The sequence below is a fragment of the Protopterus annectens genome, chromosome 6.part0, assembly GCF_019279795.1.
Source record: "Protopterus annectens isolate FY-2018-M chromosome 6.part0, PAN1.0, whole genome shotgun sequence".
Classification (NCBI taxonomy): Eukaryota; Metazoa; Chordata; order Ceratodontiformes; family Protopteridae; genus Protopterus; species Protopterus annectens.
The window spans coordinates 681,490,407-681,513,476 of record NC_056737.1 but is presented as its reverse complement, the minus strand read 5'-3'; the positions used below and the strand labels follow the sequence as shown (position 1 = coordinate 681,513,476).

At 43.9% G+C, this 23,070-nt stretch overlaps 1 protein-coding gene across 1 annotated transcript in view; it reads left to right on the top strand.

Annotated features, from left to right (window-relative positions):
• JAG2 (jagged canonical Notch ligand 2) overlaps positions 1 to 23,070 on the top strand; it is a gene marked incomplete in the record, with an annotated part of 565,751 nt that overhangs the window by 401,272 nt on the left and 141,409 nt on the right. Inside the window, 3 exon segments of the mRNA XM_044074368.1 lie at positions 9,035 to 9,148; positions 9,761 to 9,874; positions 12,898 to 12,944. Of these exon segments, the coding sequence (XP_043930303.1) occupies positions 9,035 to 9,148; positions 9,761 to 9,874; positions 12,898 to 12,944 (275 nt within the window).

Below are 23,070 nucleotides of genomic sequence, written 5' to 3'. Positions count from 1 at the left end.
AAAGATTTACAAGAGTTAATGCATTTTGCAAACCAAGTTAGTAAACATACTTTACAATGTGGATTTGATGCCTTAGAAGCATCTTGCAGGTCTGCTGTCACTGGGTCTGTACTGAGAAGGCATGCTTGGCTAAAAGAACAGGTCTTGCCTGACCATGTCAAAGCAAAATTACTAGATGCTCCATTAAATCAGGAACGTTTGTTTGGCACAAAAGCAGAAGTTCTTAAAAAGATGAAAGAAAAAGCTATATCTATGCAAACAGTCAAAGATTTCTTACAGGTGCAGCCACCTAGATTCAGTAGGCACTGGCCTTTAAAAAACTGGTCCTTTCCAGTCCCTCTCAGGCCTTCTCAGTCCATACCCAGGGGGAACAGACCACCAAGACTACAGTTTCAGGGTATGCAGAGATCTAAACAGTGGAGCGTTTCCACCTCAAAACCAGGGAGTGGTAAGCCACCCCTTATGGAAAAAGTTCACAATGACTTTCCAGTTATCCTTCCCAGCCATACCCAAGTACTTGCACCCCTAGGAGGAAAACTCGCCCTTCATACAAAAAATGGATGTCCATTACTCAGGACCGATTGGTTCTAAACATTGTATCCCAGGGATACAGATTCTACTTCAACTCACTGCCAACACCAAGCGGGTTGCCAGACCTTCCTCCAAACCAGTGGACAGAGGCTCAAAAGCAAGTACTTTCCCTTCTCCATATTAGGGCTATTCAACCTGTTCCAGTAGAACAAAGGGGACAGGGTTTCTACTCCAGACTGTTCTTGGTGCCCAGAAAAGAGAGCTCTTGGCGCCCAATCCTGGATCTATCAATCCTCAACACCTTTCTGGTGGTCCCAAAATTCAAAATGCTTACACTGCAACAGCTTCTTCCTATGCTAGCCAAGGTTGCGTGGTTAGTCACCCTGGACTTAAAAGAAGCTTATCTGCACATCCCCATAAGGGAGTCTTGCAGGAAATACCTACATTTCAAGGCAGGCTGTATGCACTATCAGTTCTCTGCACTTCCCTTTGGCTTATCTACTGCGCCCAGAGTATTCACAAAATGCCTGGCTGCAGGCAAAGAAATATTCAAATCTACCCATACTTGGATGATTGCCTGATTCAGGCGGACAGTTAGGAATTGCTACTTCAGCACCTGGCATTTGTAAAAAGACTTCTAACTTCACTGGGATACATCTTCAATGAAAAGAAATCATAACTGGTGCCCAGCCAGCAAATTGTATTCTTGGGAGCAAACTTGAACACAACTTCCCAGATGGCATTCCGCACCAGAAAAGCAGGTCCATTTGACAAACTATTTCAAACTAATAGCCAGCAAAACCCAGCTATCTGCAAGGAAAATACTGCAAGCCCTAGGGTTCATGGTCTCATGCTTTCTGCTAATTCCATATGCAAGACTGCATATGAGGAAACTTCAATGGTACTTGAAAAGTCTTTGGTGTCAACATTCTCAGGACCTGGAAACAGTGATTCCTATCATACCTTGTCTAAGGGCAGAGTTCTTTTGGTGGGCAGAAGCATGCAACCACAACAAGGGACTTTCTTTCACTCAACCCCTGGCCGCCCAAACCCTGACAACAGACGCATCAGACTATGCATGGGGGGGGGGGGGCTCACATGGCAGGAAAATGCATTCAAGGCAAATGGAACCCAGAACAAATTCCAGTGCATATCACTCAATCAAGAAATGCTAGCTGTACAGAATGCTCTGACATTCTTCAAATACCTTATCCTTCCAGGACAGCTCCTGATAAAGACGGATAACACCACAGTTATGTGGTACATAAACAAGTAGGGCGGAACTCATTCTTACCCACTCTGCAGGTTAGCCATGGCTCTGTGGAACACAGCCTTGAGTATCCAAGTGCACCTACAAGCTCATTTCCTGCCAGGCAAGCAGAATTCACTGGCAGACTACTTAAGCAGAAATCTACTGGACCCTCACGAGTGGAAACTGGAACCCAACTCATTCGAACTTCTAACCCAGAGCTGGGGAACTCTGGAGGTGGACCTTTTTGCCTCCCCCAAAACCACCAATTGAACAAATTTTGCACCAGGAACCCTCACAGCAGAGCCTGGAAGGTGGACGCCCTATCCTTTACATTGGAAAACCTCTCAATTTATGCCTTTCCTCCTCTGCCCCTCCTCTCAAAAGTACTACTCAAGATCAAACAGGACAGGCCAAGGGCAATCCTTATTGCACCAGACTGGCCACGCCAGCACTGGTACCCACTCCTACGCAGTCTAACAGCAGTGCCACCCTGGCAACTACATCAGACACCTTCCCTGCTGTTTCAGCAGGAGGGACAGCTTTTGCATCCACAGCTGCAAACCCTAAACCTTGCAGCCTGGCTTATCCCATGAGTACACCACCATCATCCCTCAGCAAACGGGTGCTGGCCGTCATCCTTGAGGCCAGAATGCTTAGTACTAGGAAATCCTATGCTGAAAAGTGGAAAAGATGTTCTTGGAGTCATTCTCAAGGAAAGGACACAGCTTTGCCCAACTTACCTCAAATCATTGATTACCTAGCAGAGCTGCTCCACAGAGGCCTATCCTTCTCATCCGTTAAGATTCATGCCTCTGTCATCTCAGCTCATTATAATACTTAGCCTCCTCTCTTTTCTCACCCTCTCATCAAGCAATTCCTGAGAGCTAACAATTTAAGGCCCCTAGGAGAGCTCCCACCCCAGCCTGGAACCTTAACTTTATACTGGAAATGCTTACACTTCCCCCTTTTGAACCTGCTGTTTCAGCACAGTTAAAATTCCTCTCTTGGAAAACAGCCTTACTTCTAGCTATTACTTCAGCAAGAAGAGTGTCTGAGTTACAGGCCCTAATGGCGGTGGAGCCTGTCATTAGTTTCCATGCTGACAGGGTTTCCCTCAGGACTAACCCTTCCTTTATGCCCAAGGTGGTATCCAGTGCGGCTTTAAACCAATCCATCCATTTGCCAACCTTTTTCCCTAATCCTCAGAATAGAGGGGAAAGGATCCTCCATTCCTTGGGTATGCACAGACAGCTCAGGTTCTACCTTGAACAGGACTAAGCCTTTCAGAAAATCTGACCAGCTACTAGTCAACTTTGCTACAGGGGCAGAGGGCAATGCCATTTTGAAGCAAACCATTTCCAAATGGATAGCACACTGCATCCATTTCTGCTACAAGCACCATGGAAAACCTACCCCTCTGGGGATCAGAACTCATTCCACTAGAGCTACTTCAACCTCTACAGCATTTCTCAGGGGGGTCCCCACCAGGGACATCCTGGAAGCTGCAACCTGGAGTTCTGCACACACATTCACCAAGCATTACAATTATAGCTGGATTTGCTACAGCAGTCTTACAAGGTCCACTAGCCAGCCCCAACACTTGACTGCCTCCACCCTTCCTCAGCTTTGGGAATCAACCCAAGTGTGATGACTGCAACAGTGAAACACAAAGAACATAGTACAGTTGTGTACACTTACTATAAATGTAGATGTTAGAGTGTATTCACTGTTGCAGTTCTGGTTTCCCTCCCTCTAGCCCCCTGGTTTTCTCTCTCCTTTTTACCTATCCTCTTTATGGCCATCTCTTATGGCAGGGGTATTTACTTTTTATTGGAAGTGTTCCACACCATGTAATAGCTTCCTATTTTGGGGGCTCCTGACATCTAGGGCAAGAAAAACTGATGTAATGGCGGCTGCATGTTTTATACCCCTGACGACCTGACGTCATGGAAAAGGCGACAACATCAGACGTAGAAATCCCAAGACTCTGGTATTCGGGCTGACTAAGGGCTACCTGCAGCCAGGTAACCCAAGTGCGATGATTGCAACAATGAATACACTTGAACAACTACATTTATGATAAGTGTACACAACTGTACTTTGCAAATTTTACACATGGTAAACTATTAACTCTTAAGTAAAGTGAATATAAATTTCAGAATGTGATTAAGTATAAAAACAGCTCTGTACCACTGGATGTGGTTTTTAATGTAAACAAACTAGAAAATCTGTGTCCTCTCTACCTTCCTGAACACACAGCGTCTAAGTGGCATTCATAAAGGCTGCTTGTCCCCATTTGGAAATGTGGATCGAATGTTTGGAGATTGTAAATGCACACCTTTGATTTCCCAGTTAAAGTAACCTTGCCTACCATTCATATAGTATATTAATGTGAGAGTGTTCAGTCTCGCCGTTTGTTCTTACAAATGGGTGTCGGAGCCGATCCCCGGCTCAGAGTCGGCCGCTTAGCAAAGCTCTGCATCTAGGAGAAGCTCTAGACCAACCTACCTCCCACAATTCCCTCTGCCTCTACCTCAGATCTAGTTTGCCGCTGCAACCGATCGCATCGAGTTTTTGAGCTCTGACCAACTTTTGGGAAGATAAGCTATTTTCTTCTGATTTTTCTTGTGATTGGATACCTGCATTATTACTGCTGTGTTTGTGTACCTTTAACCACTTTTCTTGACAGAAGTGTTTCAGTTTTTTGTGCAGGTCTTGTTCTACAGGATATGTCTGAAAAAGCCTCCGGAACTTACTCAAGGTTCTTTTTAGTTCCAAAAAAGACAGGGGACTGGAGGCCAATTCTGGACCTAAGCAATCTCAATACATTTGTGAAGAAAGAAAAGTTCCGGATGGTCACGCTTCAGTCGGTCCTTCCGTTTTTACAGAAGGATGACTGGATGTGCTCAGTAGATCTCAGGGACGCCTACTACCACATCAAGATGGCCAGAGTGTCCAGAGATCACCTGCGCTTCCGGTTGGGAGCCAGTCACTTTCAGTTTCGGGCCCTGCCCTTTGGTCTAACCTCAGCCCCCAGGGTTTTCACCAAATGCATGGCAGTGGGTAGCGTCTCACTTGAGACGCCTAGGATTCCGGGTGTTTCCATATCTAGACGACTGGCTCCTTACTGCCACCACCGAGCATCAACTGATGCAGGCCAGGGATTACACAATCAGCCTTTGTGCTCTGTTAGGGATTTCGATAAATTAAAAAAAATCTGCGTTACAGCCCTCACAGCATATTTCATTTATAGGCGCAGACCTAGATACCCGTTCTTTGCTAGTAAAACTACCCTCCGCAAGAATAGCTTCCCTACAACAACACGTATCTCTCCTACTATTATCCAAGAAGTCCCCAGCCAAACTAGTCCTAAAAGTCTTAGGGCTCATGTCAGCTTCCCTCATTGCAGTTCCCATGGGGAGGTTACACATGAGAATTCTCCAATGGCGGCTGTTCACACAGTGGTCGTTCCAGCAGTTACCGCTGACACACGAGATTCACATAAGATTCCTGCAAAGCACACCTGTCTTGGTGGTTACAGGATCACAACCTCATCAGCAGCCGATAGTTTGTGTTAGCCAACACAACGACCACGGTGACCACGGACGCTTCCCTGATAGGGTGGGGGGGCATCTTTCAGGGAAAGACAGTCCAAGGCGAATGGTCCAGCTTAGAGTACAACCTGCACATAAATGTTCTAGAGATGAGGGCAGTGTTTCTAGCATTGCAACACTTCTCCCCCCTTCTACCTCTAGGGACTATTGCAGTACAGACGGACAACATGTCCGTAGTCTGGTACATAAACGAACAGGGAGGAACCAGGTCTTACCAGTTGTGCAGAGAGGCCATGAGAATTTGGCAATGGGCAGAGTCCACGGGCCGCTTTCTAATAGCAACGCACATCCCGGGGTTATCCAACATCATAGCGGACAGGTTGAGCAGAGCCATCCTGTTACCTCATGAGTGGTCCCTCAATCAGAAAGTGGCGGAAAGGATTTTCCGCAAATGGGGCCATCCTTGCTGCGATCTGTTTGCGTCTCCAATGAACACCAAATGCAGAAGCTACTTTGCCCTTTTACCCCCTCCAGGGGATGTCCCCAGGGACGCTCTGATTCACGATTGGCCCCCGGGTCTCCTGTACGCTTTCCCTCCTATACCACTGTTCCCGAAATTTCTTCAGAAAGCCAAGGACCAGGAGAGGACTAGAATTCTCATTGCCCAATTCTGGCCTCAACAGATCTGGTTCCCCTTTCTTCAAGCCCACCAAATGCAGGAGCCCTGGATTCTGGACCCAGTGCCAGATCTGCTGACTCATTCGTCAGGAGCTCCTCACCCGTCGCTCCTATCCCTCAAGTTAGCAGCCTGGCTGCTCCACTTCCCTACTTAGCCAGGTCTGACCTTCTCTCTCCGGCGGTCCAGAACATTCTGGTCGCCTCCCATAAGGCTTCCACTACTAAAATCTATACCAGTAAGTGGAAACGTTTCATCCACTTGGCGAATACACAGCATTTGGATCCTTTAGTAGCCCCCCTAAACAAGATTTTGGAATTCCTGTCCATTCTGTTTCACCAAGGAGCCTCTACTGCCACTTTAAAAGTTCAGTTGGCCGCTGTTTCCAAGTTTCACATAGGAGAAAACGGGGCTCCCATTATGGCTCATAGGCTTTGTTAAAGCCTTCATGAAAGGGTCCTTTCATCTCAGACCAACAGTTAAGTTACCTACAGCTCCTTGGAATCTAAATTTACTCTTATCCCAGTTAATTTTACCACCCTTTGAACCAGCTTCTTCCTGTTCCTTAAAGTTCTCGTCTTGGAAGACTCTTTTCCTAGTAGCTATCACTTCAGCCAGACGAGTATCAGAACTTCAGGCACTTTCCATCAAGCAGCCATATTTAATTTTTCACCCTGACAGGGTATCATTACGCACCCAACCCTTCCTTTCTCCCTAAGGTTTGTTTGGTTGCCAACATTAATCAGTCCATTGAGCTTCCTACATTTTTCAAGAACCACTCCAACAAGCTGGAATATATGTTATACAAATTGGATGTTCATAGACAACTCAGATTGTACCTGGATAGAACTAAGGACCATAGGAAAGCGGACCAACTCTTTATAGCCTTTGCGGACAACAAAAAGGGCATGGCAGTGACTAAGCGCACACTTTCTAAATGGCTAACTGATTGTATAACCTTCATGTATTCTGCTTCAAACCAGAATTTGCCCACCAAACCAAAGGGACATTCTACTAGGTCAGTTTCCACATCTCTGGCTCATGCGGCTCGTCTGCCATTGGACACTATTTGTGCAGCCGCCACTTGGTCTAAACCGCATACATTCATCACTCATTATAAAGTTGATAGGACTTCCAGGGATAGAGCATCTTTTGGTTCCACTGTGCTCAGGAACGTTCTTCCGTGAGTCACTCAGGGTAACGGAGCTAGGGACGCTACCCATTTGTAAGAACAAACGGCGAGATTGAACACTCTCACATAAAGAAGTTATGTCCTTACCATAACGTTCCATGTGGAGTGTTCATCTCGCCTTTGTTCTTACATCCCCACCCTCCCACCCTCAGGTCTGGAAGAACGTACGGATTTAGAAGTCTGGTCTGTTTGTCTCCCACTAGTGGTCTCTCTGTTGTTCCTACTGGCTTGAGCTAGTTACTGCTCCTTATGTATACTTATGTATCCCTTTTATGCTTGATTACCTTTGTTATTGCTGGAAATGGTCTTGTTTTGCAAACTAGATCTGAGGTAGAGGCAGAGGGAATTGTGGGAGGCAGGTTGGTCTCGAGCTTCTCCTAGATGCAGAGCTTTGCTAAGCGGCCGACTCGGAGCCAAGGATCGGCTCCGACACCCATTTGTAAGAACAAAGGCGAGATGAACACTCCACATGGAACGTTATGGTGAGGACCTAACTTCTTTTTTTAGCATACTTGCTACTTTGATTAACACATTGAATCAAATTTGCCTGGTTAGTCAGCAAAACACACCTTAAGTGTAACTCACTTTTGGATGTTACATGACTGTCATGTTAACTTGGTGTTTCTTGAATATTGGCATGATATTTTATACAATGCATATAATGTATATATTATGTAGTTAACAATCCTATTAGGAGAGGAAATGCAAAGTGTGTGTGTGTGTGTGTGTGTGTGTGTGTGTGTGTGTGTGTGTGTGTGTGTGTGTGTGTGTGTGTGTGTGTGTGTGTGTGTGTGTGTGTGTGTGTGTGTGTGTGTGTGTGTGTGTGTGCAGTGTTGCTTATATGACAAGAGTACTTTTTTGTGTATAGTTTGACTTGCACACACATATTTTTGGTAGTGAATAATCAAAGAATCGAGTGTCAGGACTCTCTAATCATTCGCATGCTTTTTTTTCCCCTGCCTGGATTACTATAATGCACTTTGTCTGGGACTTCCCAGCACCAAAAGCGACCATGTAACAGCTTGTGCAAAACTTCACTGCCAGGCTGTATAGTGATATGCCACATTCCCAGCATATTAAGCATGTTTTGAGAAGCTTGCTTTCGTTCTTGTCTTTCCATATAATGTTAAAATAATTTGATAATATACTTGTCTGTACTTGGTGAGGGTCCTTCATACCTGCGGGAGCTTATAGTGCTGTATTTCTCTACCTGGGTTTTGTTTTCTGCTCCCCAGTAGTTACTGGTAGTTCCATGGATGCATTTGGAAAAGTTGAGTTGGCATTTATTTACATATTGAGCCAGCACCCTTAGAACCCTTTTCCATGGAGTTTAAGGGAGTGCAGCACATGGATGTGCTGATCTTTGAAGACCTTTCTATTCAAATGGGCTGTTAATGCCAGTGGGATGGATCAGTTTAGATTGCTCATTTAGTACTTTTTTTCCTTTTTTGTTTTTTTCGACATGTCAAACTTTTGTCATTTTTTTATCAGCAGAAGGGAGTTTCACACTTGAAATAGCAGAATTTTTAAATTTGTTTTTTGTCTGTTTAATCTATTTACTGTATGCATTTTAATCTTTTAAGTGTTTTGTTAAAAGCACCTAAATAAATTTAGTTGGTTGTAGTGAATTGCCTTCATATTACACCCTGTACCATAATGCATGTCTTTCTTAATATGCTTTCTTTTAGAAGTGGTTGAAACCTATTTTATTTAGTGATGCTTTTAAAACATAATGCTTAAAAATATATATTTTGTAATTCTTTTTTTCATGTATACCAGAAGTAGTATTAAATTCAGTGGCTAAACTATTTTGTCCTTCTCTTCTGCAGATATTAATGAATGTGCCAGTAATCCTTGTGCCCGTGGGGGAATGTGCATTGACAGAGTTAATGGGTTTGAATGCTTATGCCCACCTCAGTGGGCAGGAAAAACTTGCCAACTTGGTAAGGTGTTAAAGCATTCTTTTATAAAAACTGAAATATTACTTGTTCAATGCAGACAGCACATTTAGTATCCGTTATAACTACGACTATTTTGTATTAATTAAGAAAGGTAGAGTAGGTGCTGTATCTAAAAGCAAAATGTTTCAAACTAGATGATTGTAGTATGGTTTAGTTGTCAGTAACAATAGATAGAATTGTGTTTTGTAGATTGAGTTCTACAGGAATTTTAAGTTTATGCAAGATAGTAACCCCTTCTTACCAAGTTATTTATTTCCCTGGCTTTGTTTGCATAATCTTGCTTAAAAGTGGTGGTGGTTTACAACCCTGTCTTCAGTTACTGCATGTTAACCTAACAACTTGGTGATTGAAATGCATTACTAAATGACATGGCTGATATTTGACCTTCAGTATGAACTGCTAATTTATAGGAAGGCTAGCATTAAGATTTAAATAAGTGCATGTGATTTAAATAAGTGCAGTTGCTAAGGTTATAATCAATGAAACTCTGAATATATTAACAATTTCTGTGACTGGTAATGATTATGCATGTAAGTTTGTGTTGCTGCTTGGTGTTTGGAACCTACTTCTTACTTTTCTTCATTTGTTCTACAGATGCTAATGAGTGTGATGGGAAACCCTGTGCTAATGCTTACTCTTGCAGAAACCTGATTGGCGGATATTATTGTAACTGCATTCCGGGGTGGACTGGACTAAATTGTGATATCCGTTAGTATTAAATTGTCATTACTTTTGAGGGTGGGGAAGGTTTGCACTTGTTGTGTTGCACTGTTTTAATACTAACCTTAAGTTGTAGTATACACATGCTTTGTGTTGTAACTGTAACCAAATAGTGTTTACACCATAAATTGTTGGCAGAAATAATTTTTTTTAATTTTTTCCAGTTTAGTTTTTATCCTGTACAATCATGGGATTGGTCAATGTTTCTGGAGGCACCAAGGCTTACCATTGCATGCCTTTGTTTATGGCTTAACCATTGTCCCTTTGACTAGGGCTAACCTGTGTTTAATAGTTAAAGGTTAAGCTAACCATGTGTACCAGAATCCCCATGTAGCTGAATGCTATCAAATTCATGAGAGGCTTTTCCCACCATCTGTGGTCCCAAAGAGGAGATGTTACATATAATGTCTGTGTGCCAACCATATGGATGTGCCTCCTCTGAGGTTATTTCACTGTGTAATGATAGTTCTGTGTAATGGAATTAAGACACTTCCTCCCTTCTAGTGATCAGAACTTTGTCATAAAGTCCTCCTTGAACTGGAGCCATCAGTATGACAAATTAATGACTTATGAAACTAACAGACCATCCCTGTCATGAGTACTTCTGGTATTTAAGTTTATTTCATTGTAGTATGTGTATGTTTTACATTTTAGAATTTAGAGTATGAGTTTGAATAAAGTCCTAATTTGTGTCATTCCTTTCTGTCCTGTCCCCCGACGTGTTTGCATTTGTGAGCTGGTTGCATAATGTAGGTGCTTGATGACACTACCAAGCTCCGGGTTATGACACCATCCCCCCCACCGTATTTAGTATTGCTAGCACAGGGGTGAGATCTGACAAGTCATGCAGTCATCCAGGCACCCATGGACATGGTTTGCACCTTTGCTGGCATCCCAGCAGTAGGAATTTTGTAAGGTCCCAACCCCCCCATTCCCTTTGTGAGCACCCATGTCTTTGTGAGGTGTGTTGGGTTTTCCCCCTGCATGTGCATGCTTCCACCCACAGGCTAAGACTGTTGTGACTGGCTTGGGCTCGCCAAGTCTTTTTCCTCACTTTTGTCTATTTTGATGCCTTGTTAAGCCACCATTTGCAGTGGTGATGATCGGCTACCCAAAAGCACCCGCTTCCTCCTCCTCCCCTCCATTGGAAAAGGATGAGCTAGTGTCAACTATTCTGTCCTCCCCCATCCAAGTATCCCAACACCCAAGCCAGTATTCAAACTTAGGCTGTCTGAATCAGCATCGGGGGTATCCCTGTGTGGTAGAGAAGCCAGTCTTTTGTTTCAGTTTATGGCATGGTAGTTTATATTCATTTAATAATGTTAACATGTCTGTATTTTGGGATATCCATTTTTATCTGATTCAGGGTCACAAGTGTGCCGGAGCCTGTCTCAGCAAGTAACAGGTGTAAAGTAGAGAAGTTGTCCATTGCATTGCTCACTCAGTATCATTGTCTCATTCACATGCGTGCACACACACACACACACACACACACACACACACACACACACACACACACACACACACACACACAATATTAAGACTGACTAATTCTCTCACGTGTACATTTAGCATTTATGGTAGGTTTTTGGAATTTGGAAGAAAACCAGAGCACCCAGTGAAAACATACTGAGAGAATAAGTAAACTACACAGAAGACACCACAGATGAACAGACTGGTGAACAAAGTGTAGTGAAGCGACAGTACTAACAGCTGCCCCCCCACCATGACATCTGTTAGTATTTAGGTGATTAATTGGGCCAAAACACAGGCTTGACCAATTTTGAGGGTAGTTGAGTTTTGAGTGGTGAACTGATGCCTGAGATTAGTGGTACAGATAGGAAGCAGAATCTGCTAAGCATAATTTCAGGTAATGAGTGCAAATGGTGTGGCCATTTAGATATTGAGGAGTACTATTTACCACTTCACTGCTTACCACTCATAAGATTGTTGTGCCGGTGAGCCCCCTTATTGAAATTTTGCAGGACATAGTGGCCATATTACAGCCATTATCTCGGCTTGCTGTAAGTAGCCTTCTAGACTGAGATGAGCCTTTATAAAACTTTATGAAATTTGGAGTGTTTTTTTTCCATGTTTTGTGCAAGATTATAATACATTTGCAGCGTCTGTTTGTGCAGCAATGTTTTAAGATAAAATAGTTCACTAGGGTCACTAGTTCCTTAGGAATTGCAGAATTTGCAGTCCAGTGCTGTGCTTGATAAAGTACCCCCCTCCCTTTGTGCAGTGCAGGCACTGAGCACTGCAGTGTGCCCCCCTGAGCACTGCAGTTGTAGATACTCATTGACTTAATTTTCATAAGAGCTATATTGGTAATGCCTTGTTAGTCACGGGACAGTGAACGAAGCATCTTACATGGAGAGGAATGCATCCTATTTTAAAAAAGACTGAAGATTACATTGAACAGTTTCTTTTGTAGTCTTGGGTTCTCAGTATGATCAGAGTTGTAACCTGTCTAGGGTTCCCAGTGTGATCAGAGTTGTAACCATCTGTAGTGAAACATTAGTGTTCTGATGAACTTGAAACTTTTAAGTTTATTTTGATTTGTAATGGTTAGTATTGGTAATCCTACTCTTTAGCTGTTGCATAATAGTGTATCCATATTCAGAATAGCAATGTGACTAGACCTGCATAGTTTAACTTTCTACATTTTTTTGAGAAGTATCATTACTTTAACTGCCACTGCTGTGGGTCTTCATTAAGTGAACAGTTTATAGACATGCTGAAGTACTTTGCTAATATACACCTCTTTGTCCTGTGCCCAGGTTTTCACACTTCCTCCAAAAGGAGAGTTTCATGTTGGGAAGTGTACATTTTGCTCACTTACATTCATGGCAAATTACATTTTTATTTACAGAATGAGGAGGTTAAGCTGAGCAACATTTCACTCAGAAACTGAGAGTAGTTGATTCCTTCTTAATTCTGTTTTCCATTTGTTATTGAAAAAAGCAACTGTTATGAAAATGCTTAATGTGTCTTGCTTTTGTTAACAGATGTCAGGGACTGTCATGGGCAGTGCCAGAATGGAGGAGTCTGTAAGGTATAGTTTTTGCCTTTAACTCTTAAACCATTTTGTGTTTTGTCTGTACTTTTGTGTCATGTATTTGGAATAGTGTTAATGAAGTAAACTAATACTTTCTATTTACTAGATTGCAGAGGTAGGCAAGTGAAATGTATGCATGATTATAACTAAACTGTCTTTAGTGGGTAATGATGGATTTATCCCTGATTGGTATGGATTAGGAGAAATGAGTGACCAGATGTCACAAGGTCTCTGGTAAGGTAGCATAGCTCACAATCAGAGATTTGTACACTGGAATAGGTTTGTTTTTTGAAAGCTTGTAATGTGTATTATTGTTAGGCAGTGTTTTGGTGAGGAGTAATTTCACATATGGTGTTAAGCTATTGAACTGAGCATGTGCAAGTTGATGTTTATACATGTGTGTGTAGTCTTGTGCGCACAGAGACTGCATTCTTAAGTTTGTCCATCTGAAACTGTGGAGTGGTATGAATGTCAAGGCAGTTTTTTTTTTTTTTTTTTTAAGCTTCAAATCTGTTGGACTTGGAGATGAGGGTGGTCTTCAGTGTGTGCAGCTGTAGATCAATTGTGGGAGGTATATGTATTGTTTAAATAGAATGGTTTATTTCTTTAGTCAGGTAGTGTTGATGGGTTCTAACTGCCTGTTCAAGCTTACTTAATTCCTTATAATTTCAGCATATGATGATTTCTCAGCTCACTTCATCGCACCTTTTTCTTACCTTGCTGGTAAACTGGAGCAGCTCCTTATTACCAATTCTTTCCACATCCTGTTAAAAAAAGCTGTTTTTTTTTTCTCTGACTGAAGCTTAACTCTTCCATGAAGGTGTTACCCTGTGTTGTTAAAATATTTCTCATTAAGCCACTCCTCATCTGACTTCATTTGGGTTGTCTTGGTCTGGAATATCTTCTTCTAGAACAGACTCTTCCATTTTGGAATTCCGGTCCCTTGAGGTAATGAAATATTTCTTTAGTGCACCCTTCTTGTGTTGTTCCAGGTTGTATGTACTGGAGTTATCAGTTCTTTGTTTTCTGGTCTCAGATGTTCTTCGTGTTTCGCTGTTGCAGTCTTCACCTGTGGGTTATCCCTGCTGTGGTAGCCCTCGGCCGGCCCGAATAAGAGAGTCAATGTTTTTGTGTGTCCGCTGTCGTCACCTGTAGTCTGATGTCAGGTCATCAGTACTATAAAGCAAGGCAGCAGACGTCATGGTCAGCCACTACCAGAAGTTAAATTTCAGCAGAAAACATCTAAAGCTAAGTACCCTGTTGGGGACCCTTTTTTATGGCTCTAACTGATGTCCAAAAAAGTTGACCATTGTCTCGCCTGTGGAAAGCAGATCCCACACCGAGACTTTCATTCTTACTGCATCACTTGTTTAGACCCAGACCACAACGTCCCTTGTTGCCGGTTCTGTGCCCTCTTTAATGTGAGAACCATTTGCTGCAGAGCTCTTTTTGTAGACAGTTATTTTTGTGTTCCGTCTCTGAATTCCGATAGTGTCCATCAGCAAACAATTTGTTGAAATTCCGAAAAAACGTAAAGATAGAGACAAGCCACACAAGGCTAAGCTTTCCAACAACGCTACCGCTAAGCAAGTAGTCAGATGTTCTTCGTGTTTCACTGTTGCAGTCATTACATTTGGGTAATCTGCTGGCAGGTTGCCCTCAGTCGGCCTGAATAACAAAGTCTTGGGTCCTGCGTCGGTTGCTCTCTCCTCTTCCATGGTCGTCAGGGGTATAAAACATGCAGCCAATGCCATTTTAATCAGTCTTTCTTGCCGCGCGGTGCCCAAAGCAGAAGCAGTTCGCAAGCGCCAGTCGGCCGACTCCTGAAATTTTCATTTTCGAGTTTCAGAACCGAAGTCTTCAACCTAAAGCTAAGTACCCCATTGGGGAAACTTTTTCTTGCTCCTTATCGATGTCAGTAAAAGTTAATAATTGTATTACTTGTGGGAAGCAGATACCTCATAAGGATTTTCATTTGTACTGTATTCCTTGCCTAGGCCCTGACCACGACTTGCCTTGCTGTCGGTTTTGTGCTAAATTTAATCAGCGTACTATTGAGCGTTGGTATATTTTTGCATCAAAATATTTTGGCTCAAGATTTAACTATCCAGAAATGTCGTCTGTTAGCAATCCGACTACAGTAATACCTAAAAAATGCAAAGAAAAAGACAAAGACAGACAGTCAAGGTCCAAAACCGACGACGAAGCTTCTCCTAAGCCAGTTGCTGGATCGCCGGTACTCCAGTGAGACTGTCGCAGCCCCTGATACCCTCTACTTTTGATTCGCGGGCCTCTACTGAGACCCATTCGGAGTCCGGTATGCTGCGAGACACTTTTAACTATTGAACCCGCAGATGTCTCTATCTTAGATGGGTCCGGAGCCGCTGAGCAGGCACCAGCTTCTGAGGGTGTTTTCAGGCCTAAAGATTTGTATATTAAACTGCTGACCCTGAAACCATTTCTCAGGGTCCCAAGGGCGTTAAGGCTTCTACTGCTAAAAATCCTACCCCTTCTGATAGAGACTCCAGGGCGCTGGATAGATGGGGTAAGAAGGTTTACATATCTGCAACCTTGGCAATCAGGACTTTAAATTGTCAATTTCATATGCTTAAATATCAGCAGCATGTCATGAGCGTACTTAAACAGAAAATTATGTTGATTTCTGACTGTGTGGAAAATTAAAGAGTTGCAGGATTTATTGCATTTAGCTGAACAAGTTGGAAAGCATACTTTACAATGTGGTTTTGATTCCTTGGAGGCCTCTTGCAGGGCCGCTGTAACTGGATCTGTGATAAGAAGGCATGCTTGGCTCAAGGAGCAAAATCTGCCTGATCATGTTAAAGCAAAATTGTTGGATGCTCCTTTACAACAGGACAGTCTGTTTGGTAATAAGGCAGAAGAAGTTTTGAAAAAGATGGAAGATAAAGCTAAATCTATACAAACTGTAAAAGATTTCCTACAAGTGCAGCCACCCAGGTTCAGTAGGCACTGACCTACTAAGAACTGGTCCTTTCCAGTACCCACCAGAGCTGCTCAGGTCAAATCCAGACATTCCAAAGGCTCCACGTTTCATTCACAAGAACTTCTAGAACAAAACAATGGGGTGCCTCCACCTCCAAATCTGGAAGTAACAAGGCACCTTCCTACGGTAAACAGTCTCAATGACTTTCCACTGCAATCACCAAGCACTTATCTTTTGGCCGCCCCTTTGGGGGGGGAAACTGGCACATCATGCACAAAACTGGCAACTAATTACCCAGGACAAGTGGGTTTTAAATATAGTATCCCAGGGATACATATTTCATTTCCACAAGTTGCCAATCCCAAACGGATGGCTAGATCTGCCTCCAAATCAGTGGGCAGAGTCCCAGAAACAAGTTATGTCCCTCATGAATATGGGGGCTATTCAACCAGTACCAGAAAAGGAAAAGGGACAACGTTTTTATTCAAGACTTTTCCTGGTACCCAGAAAAGACAAATCATGGCGTCCAATTCTGGACTTATCCATTTTAAGTACATTTCTGGACATTCCAAAATTCAAGTTACTGGCTATGCTAGGCAAGGATGCCTGGTTGGTAACTCTAGACTTAAGAGGCTTAACTGCATATCCCACTCAGGGAATCTTGCAGAATATACCTCTGCTTCAAAGCAGGCTATTTGCGTTACCATTTCTTTGCACTGCCCTTTGGCTTATCTACTATGCCCAGGGTCTTCACAAAGTGCCTGGCACCAGTAATTGCATTTTGCAGACAAAGAAACATTCAAATGTATCCTTACCTGGACGATTGTCTGATTCAGACAGAAAACAAGGATGCTCTTCTAAAACATCTGGTGTTAGTAAAAAGACTTCTAACTTGTCTAGGGTTCACCATAAACAAAAAGAAATCACAACTGTGCCCTCTTAAATAATTACATTCCTGGGTGCATGCTTGAATACAGCTGCCCAAATGACCTACCTTATGCCAGAAAAACAAATTAAATTGATGACTTACGTCAAACAGGTGGCCACAACAACCCAGCTGTCTGCAAGACAAATTCTGCAGGTCTTGGGTTTCATGGCCTCCTGCATCCTAATAATTCCATATGCAAGACTGCATATGAGGAAACTTCAATGGTACCTAAAATGCTTATGGAGTCAACATTGTCACAGCCTGGAAACAATGATTCCTATCATTCCTTGCCTGCAGCTAGAGTTCATATGGTTGGCAGAGGGCTGCCACCAAAACAAGGGACTGTCATTCACTCCACCCCCTGCCGCCCAAACCCTGACTACAGGCGCATCAGATTATATTTGGGGGATGCATCTGGCAGGGAGGTGCATTCAGGGCCAATGGAGCCCAAATCAAATGCACCTACATATCAACCAGAAAGAAATGCTAGCTGTACAGAATGCTCTGACAGCCTTTAAGGACTACCTTCATCCAGGACAACTACTGATAGACAGACAACACCACAGTCATGTGGTACATAATCAAGCAGGGGGATACCCACTCCTACCCCCTTTGCAGACTAGCCATGGCATTGTGGAACACTGTCTTGACTTACCAAATACATCTACAAGCTCAATTCCTGCCAGGAAAGCAAAATACTCTGGCAGATGCACTAAGCAGAAATCTTAAGGACCCACACGAATAAAAACTGGATCCACAAATCTTCAGCATGTTGACACACAAATGGGGGAGCCCAGACATGGATCTTTTTGCCTCACCCCAGAATTATCAGTTGGACAAATTCTGCACAAGAATTCATCACAAAAAAGCTTGGAATGTGGATGCTCTCTCCTATCATTCTATGCCTTTCCTCAACTACCTCTGCTCTCCAAGGACTTATTAAAAGTCAGACAGGAAAAACCAAAAATGATACTGATTGCTCCAGACTGGCCTCGCCAACACTGGTACCTGCTCCTACGCAATATGTCACACGTTCCTCCGTGGTTATCTACTGTCTCAGCAGAACTATCAAATTCTGCACACTCTGCTCCAAACTCTGAATCTTGCAGCATGGCTAAACAACTAATTTCACCAGTTACATCTCTCAGCAAACCTGTGATGGATGTCATTTTGGAGGCTAGAAGGCCTAGTACTAGAACATTTTATGCGGACAAATGGAAAAGATTCTGTGCCTGGAACCAGACACAAGGAATAAGCACAGCAGTGCCCAGTATTCCTCAGATTCTGCAGTATTTAACGGAGATGCTTCACAAGGGCCTATCTTTTTCTTCTGTAAAAGTCCATGCCTCTGCCATTTCCGCTCATTACAACACAGAACCCTCCCCTCTTTTCTCATCCTCTGCTAAATCATTACCTCAGAGGGGCCAAAAATTTAAGACCTCCCAGGAGAGCACCAGCTCTTGCATGGGACCACAGTTTTGTTTTGGAAAAATTCACTCTGCCTCCTTTTAAGCCAGCTGCTACTGCAGATTTAAAATTTCTCTCCTGGAAAAGAGCTTTTCTTTTAGCAGTTACTTCAGCTAGACTGATTTCAGAATTACAGGCTCTTATGGCATTGGAGCCTTTCATTATTTTTCATCCAGACAGGGTGGCTCTCAAGACCAATCCATCTTTCATGCCTAAGGTAGTATCCAGTGTGGCTCTTAATCAGACCATTCATCTGCCAACTTTCTTTCCCAATCCACAGAACAAGGGTGAGTGGATTCTGCATTCATTGGATGTGCACAGACAACTTATATTCTACTTAAACAGGACAAAATCTCTAAGAAAATCTGAGCAACTATTGGTTGCTTTTGCTACCGGGGCAGAGGGAAAACCTATTTCAAAGCAGACTATTTCTAAATGGATAAGCCATTATATTCGTTTCTGCTATGTGCACCATGGTAAACCTGTCCCCAAGGGGATCAGATCTCATTCCACCAGGGCTGCATCTACTTCTGAAGCCTTTCTGAAAGGGGTTCCTACCAGAGACATTCTAGAAGCTGCTACCTGGAGCTCAGTTCATACGTTCACCAAACATTACCATTTACTGCTCTTCTCTAAATCTAGAGCTGTCTTTGCCACTGCTGTCCTGCAGGGCCTTATAGTTGCTCCTAATTCTGTATAAATCCATCCTCCCAACCATAGCTTTGGGAATCTACCCAAATGTAATGACTGCAACAGTGAAACGTGAAGAACATACTACAGTTGTGTACACTTTACCATAAATGTAGATGTTCGGGTGTATTCACTGTTGCAGTCCTGGTTACCACCCCCCAGCCCCCTCTTTTTCTCTTACTATACTTCTTCTTTCTTTTAATATGCTTAAAAGCCTTTTTGGTGTATTTGCTTTTGATTGGAAGTATATTGTGTGTGTTCTAAATTATATACATACACACGTGTGTGCGTGTGTGTATGTATATATATATATATATATATAATTTATTTATTTATTTTTTTATTACTATTATTATTTTTTTTTATTTTTATTTTTTTTTTTTTGCTCCCCATTTGGGGGACACCTGACATCTGGGGCAAGAAAAACTGATGAAAATGGCGTCGGCTGCATGTTGTATACCCCTGACGTCATGAAAGAAGGGACAGCAACCGACGCAGGACCCAAGACTTTGTTAATCAGGCCGACTGAGGGCAACCTGTCAGCAGATTACCCAAATGTAATGACTGCAACAGTTAATACACTCAAACATCTACATTTATGGTAAGTGTACACAACTGTACTTTCTCCGGAATTCAGTGAGGCGCTTTTGCAGCCCCTTATGCCAGACTCATTTTCTATGCAGGCCTTTATCAAGACCCTTTCAGAGTTTGGTATGCCGCAGAAATCCACTTTGTCTTCCGAGCCTTTGGCCGTCTCTGCCTTGGTCGGGTCTGGAGCCGTGTTGCAGACACCGGCTTCCGAGGAGGCCTTTCACCCTACTGATTCTAGACAAAAAACGACATCATCTCATCCGACTACCACTTCTCAGAGACCGACGGATTCTCTCTGGCCTCGAAGCCAGGGCACTCCTAGGAAAACATCTGCTTCTAGCCACCATCTTGCTACTGCACCCACACCCCAAGCTCAAATGCTTAAAATGGCGGAGGATCTCATCTCCCTTATCCGATGTACTCAGGCCCCCACTCCAAAAAGGAAAAGGCATCCTTCTCTAGAAATTATGACAGACCAAGAGTTTGAGGAATCTGATTATTCTGCTTTTAAGAGGAACAACATCCCTTAACTGTTTGAGGATTCAGATGCAGAGGAATCCATCCCCTCAGCCTCCCCTCCAGAGGACCTGTCCTTTGGGGAAACACTTCACTCCCTCAGGGAACATTTTTAGTGGGAATCTTAAGACTTCCCACAGTCAAAGAAACTACTTAGAGAGTTTCTGGACCTGGCCCAACAGACCACTGGCCATCCCACCTATTCTGGAAGTAGTGGATGATGATTTCCATGAATCCAGCTTAGCCCCTGATGCCCTGCCTCCTGCTCCAACTAAACCTGACAGGTAATGCAGAGTACCGGATTCTCACAAATGCCTGTACAGGAACCCTGCTGCAGACCCTGAGGTCCATTACACAGTGACCCAAAGGAGCTGAGACTAGTTCTGCCAGGAATCCTCTTCCTTCTGACAAAGACCCCAGAGCTCTGGACAGATTGGGTAAGAAAGTATACACCTCTGCAACCTTAGCTATCAGAGCACTCAGTTGTCAGTTCCATATGTTAAAATATCAACAACATACTTTAGAACAACTAAAACAGAAGATTGCTACCTCTCCTGACTGTACCAACTCAAAACAGCTGGCAGAATTACTACACTGTCAAGTGGCCAAGCACTCATTACAATGTGGATATGATGCCCTAGAAGCCTCTAGCAGGGCAGCAGTGACAGGATCTATTATTAGAAGACATGCACTGCTGAAGGAACAACCTCTCCCTGATCATGTCAAGTCTAAACTTGTTTATGCATCCGTAGATAAGGAACGCCTGTTTGGGGGGAAAGCGGAAGAGGTGCTTAAAAAGATGGAAGACCAAGCAAAATGTATGCAAACAGTAAAATATTTCTTTCAAGTTCAACTGCCCAGATTCAGCAGGAACTTCGCTTCAAAGCACTGGGCCTTCCCTGCACCCAGCAGACAGGACCAAGGTAAGTCCCCCAGGGACAGGCCATCTAGGCCTCTATCCCAGGTCAAGCAAAGAAGCAAACAATGGACCACTTCCGCCTCTGGGAGTTCTAAGCCAAGCTTCTATGGCAAGCACTCACAATGATTCTCCCTCCCCTCTCTGCCCTCCTTTCACTCATCAAATACTAGGAGGAAGGCTCACCCTCTTCAAGGACAATTGGGTCTCTATAAACAAGGACCAATGGGTATTAAAAAATCATTTCTCAGGGGTACAGATTCTCCTTCCGCGAACTCCCTATTCCAAGCAGTTACCCAGACCCCCCCCCCCCAAAACCTGTGGGAAGAGGCATTAAAACAGGTCCAGACACTAATATCCCAGGGGGCAGTAGAACTTGTCCCTCCAGATCAAACAGGAAAAGGTTTTTACTCCAGACTATTCCTTGTTCCCAGAAAAGAGGACACTTGGCGCCCCATCCTGGATCTATCCAGTCTGAACACCTCCTTGGTGGTCCCCAGATTCAAAATGCTAACCTTTCAGCAACTCCTGCCTATGTTCACACAAAATGCCTGCCTTGTGACACTATACCTAAAATATGCCTACCTCCACATCCCCATCAGGGAATTGTGCAGAAAATTTCTGTGCTTCAAAACAGTCAATCAACACTTACAGTTCTCTGCAGTGCACTTTGGCTTATCTACTGCTCCCAGAGTATTCATAAAATGCTTGGCCCCTGCTATAGCATTCTGCAGACAGAGAAATATACAGATTTACCCTTGCCTGGATGATTGCCTCATTCAGGCGGACAGCAAAGAAAAGTTGCTCCAGGACCTTCTCTTTGTCAGATCACTCCTAACTTCCCTAGGGTTTCACCATCTTTTCTTCTTTCGGCTTTTCCCGGTCAGGGGTCGCCACAGCGGATCATCTGTCCGCTAGGGTTCACCATCAATGAGAAAAAATCAAAGTAAAACCCCACCAGGAAAATTTTCCAGGGAGCCATGCTAGACACAACAACCCAAATGGCCTTCTTATCCCCAGAAAAACAGAGCTTTCTGCCTCTCTACTTTACCCAGCTGGCTTCCAGAAGTCCCCTCACTGTGAGGAAGTTCCTGCAAGCCGTGGGATACATGGCATCTTGCATCCTTCTCATCCCTCTTGCCAGGCTTTACATGAGAAAACTTCAGTGGTACTTAAGAACCTTTGGTGTCAGTGCTCTCAGTCCTTAGAGACCACTCTCCCACTGATCCCTTGCATAAGGGACGAATTTCTCTGGTGGGCAGAGGCCTCTGCCATGAACAAGGGTCTTCCCTTCATCCTCCGCCCTTCTGGCCAGACCATCACCACCGATGCCTCAGACATAGCTTGGAGCGCTCACCTAGCAGGCAGGTGTACCCAAGGCCTTTGGAATGCCCAGCAACTTGACTTGCACATCAGCCAGAAAGAAAGGATGGCAGTGCAAAAGGCTCCAACTTTCTTCCAACCCCATCTCAGGCCAGGGGTCCTCCTTATAAAAACAGACACCACAGTCATGTGGTACATCAACAAGCAGGAGGCCACCCAGTCTTACCCCTTGTGCAGGTTAGCCACGAGTCTCTGGCTTACAGCCACCTCCATGGGGCTACACCTAATTGCCCAATACTTAGCAGGGATGAACAACACACTGGCAGACCACCTAAGCAGAAACTTACTGGACCCCCACGAATGGCAGCTCCACAGAGAAATCTTTCTGCAAATCACCCAGGAGTGGGGGAACCCCAGGAGTGGACCTCTGCACAAGTTTTGTACCAGGGAGTATCACCTCATAGCATAGCATGGAAGGTGGATGCCTTGACCTTCCCCGGAGCTCCCTCTTTGTGTACGCATACCCTCCTCTGCCCCTTATTCCCAGGGTTCTGATCAGAATAAGAGAGGAGAGACCAAAGGCCATCCTCCTTGCTCCAGATTGGACCAGACAGCATTGGTACCTCCTACTAAGCAGTCTTGACCTTGCAGCCCCCCAAAGCTGCTTCCCCTGAGGTCAGGCCTCTTGACCCAGGAGCGGGGGAAGGTACTGCACCCAGACCTAAACCCC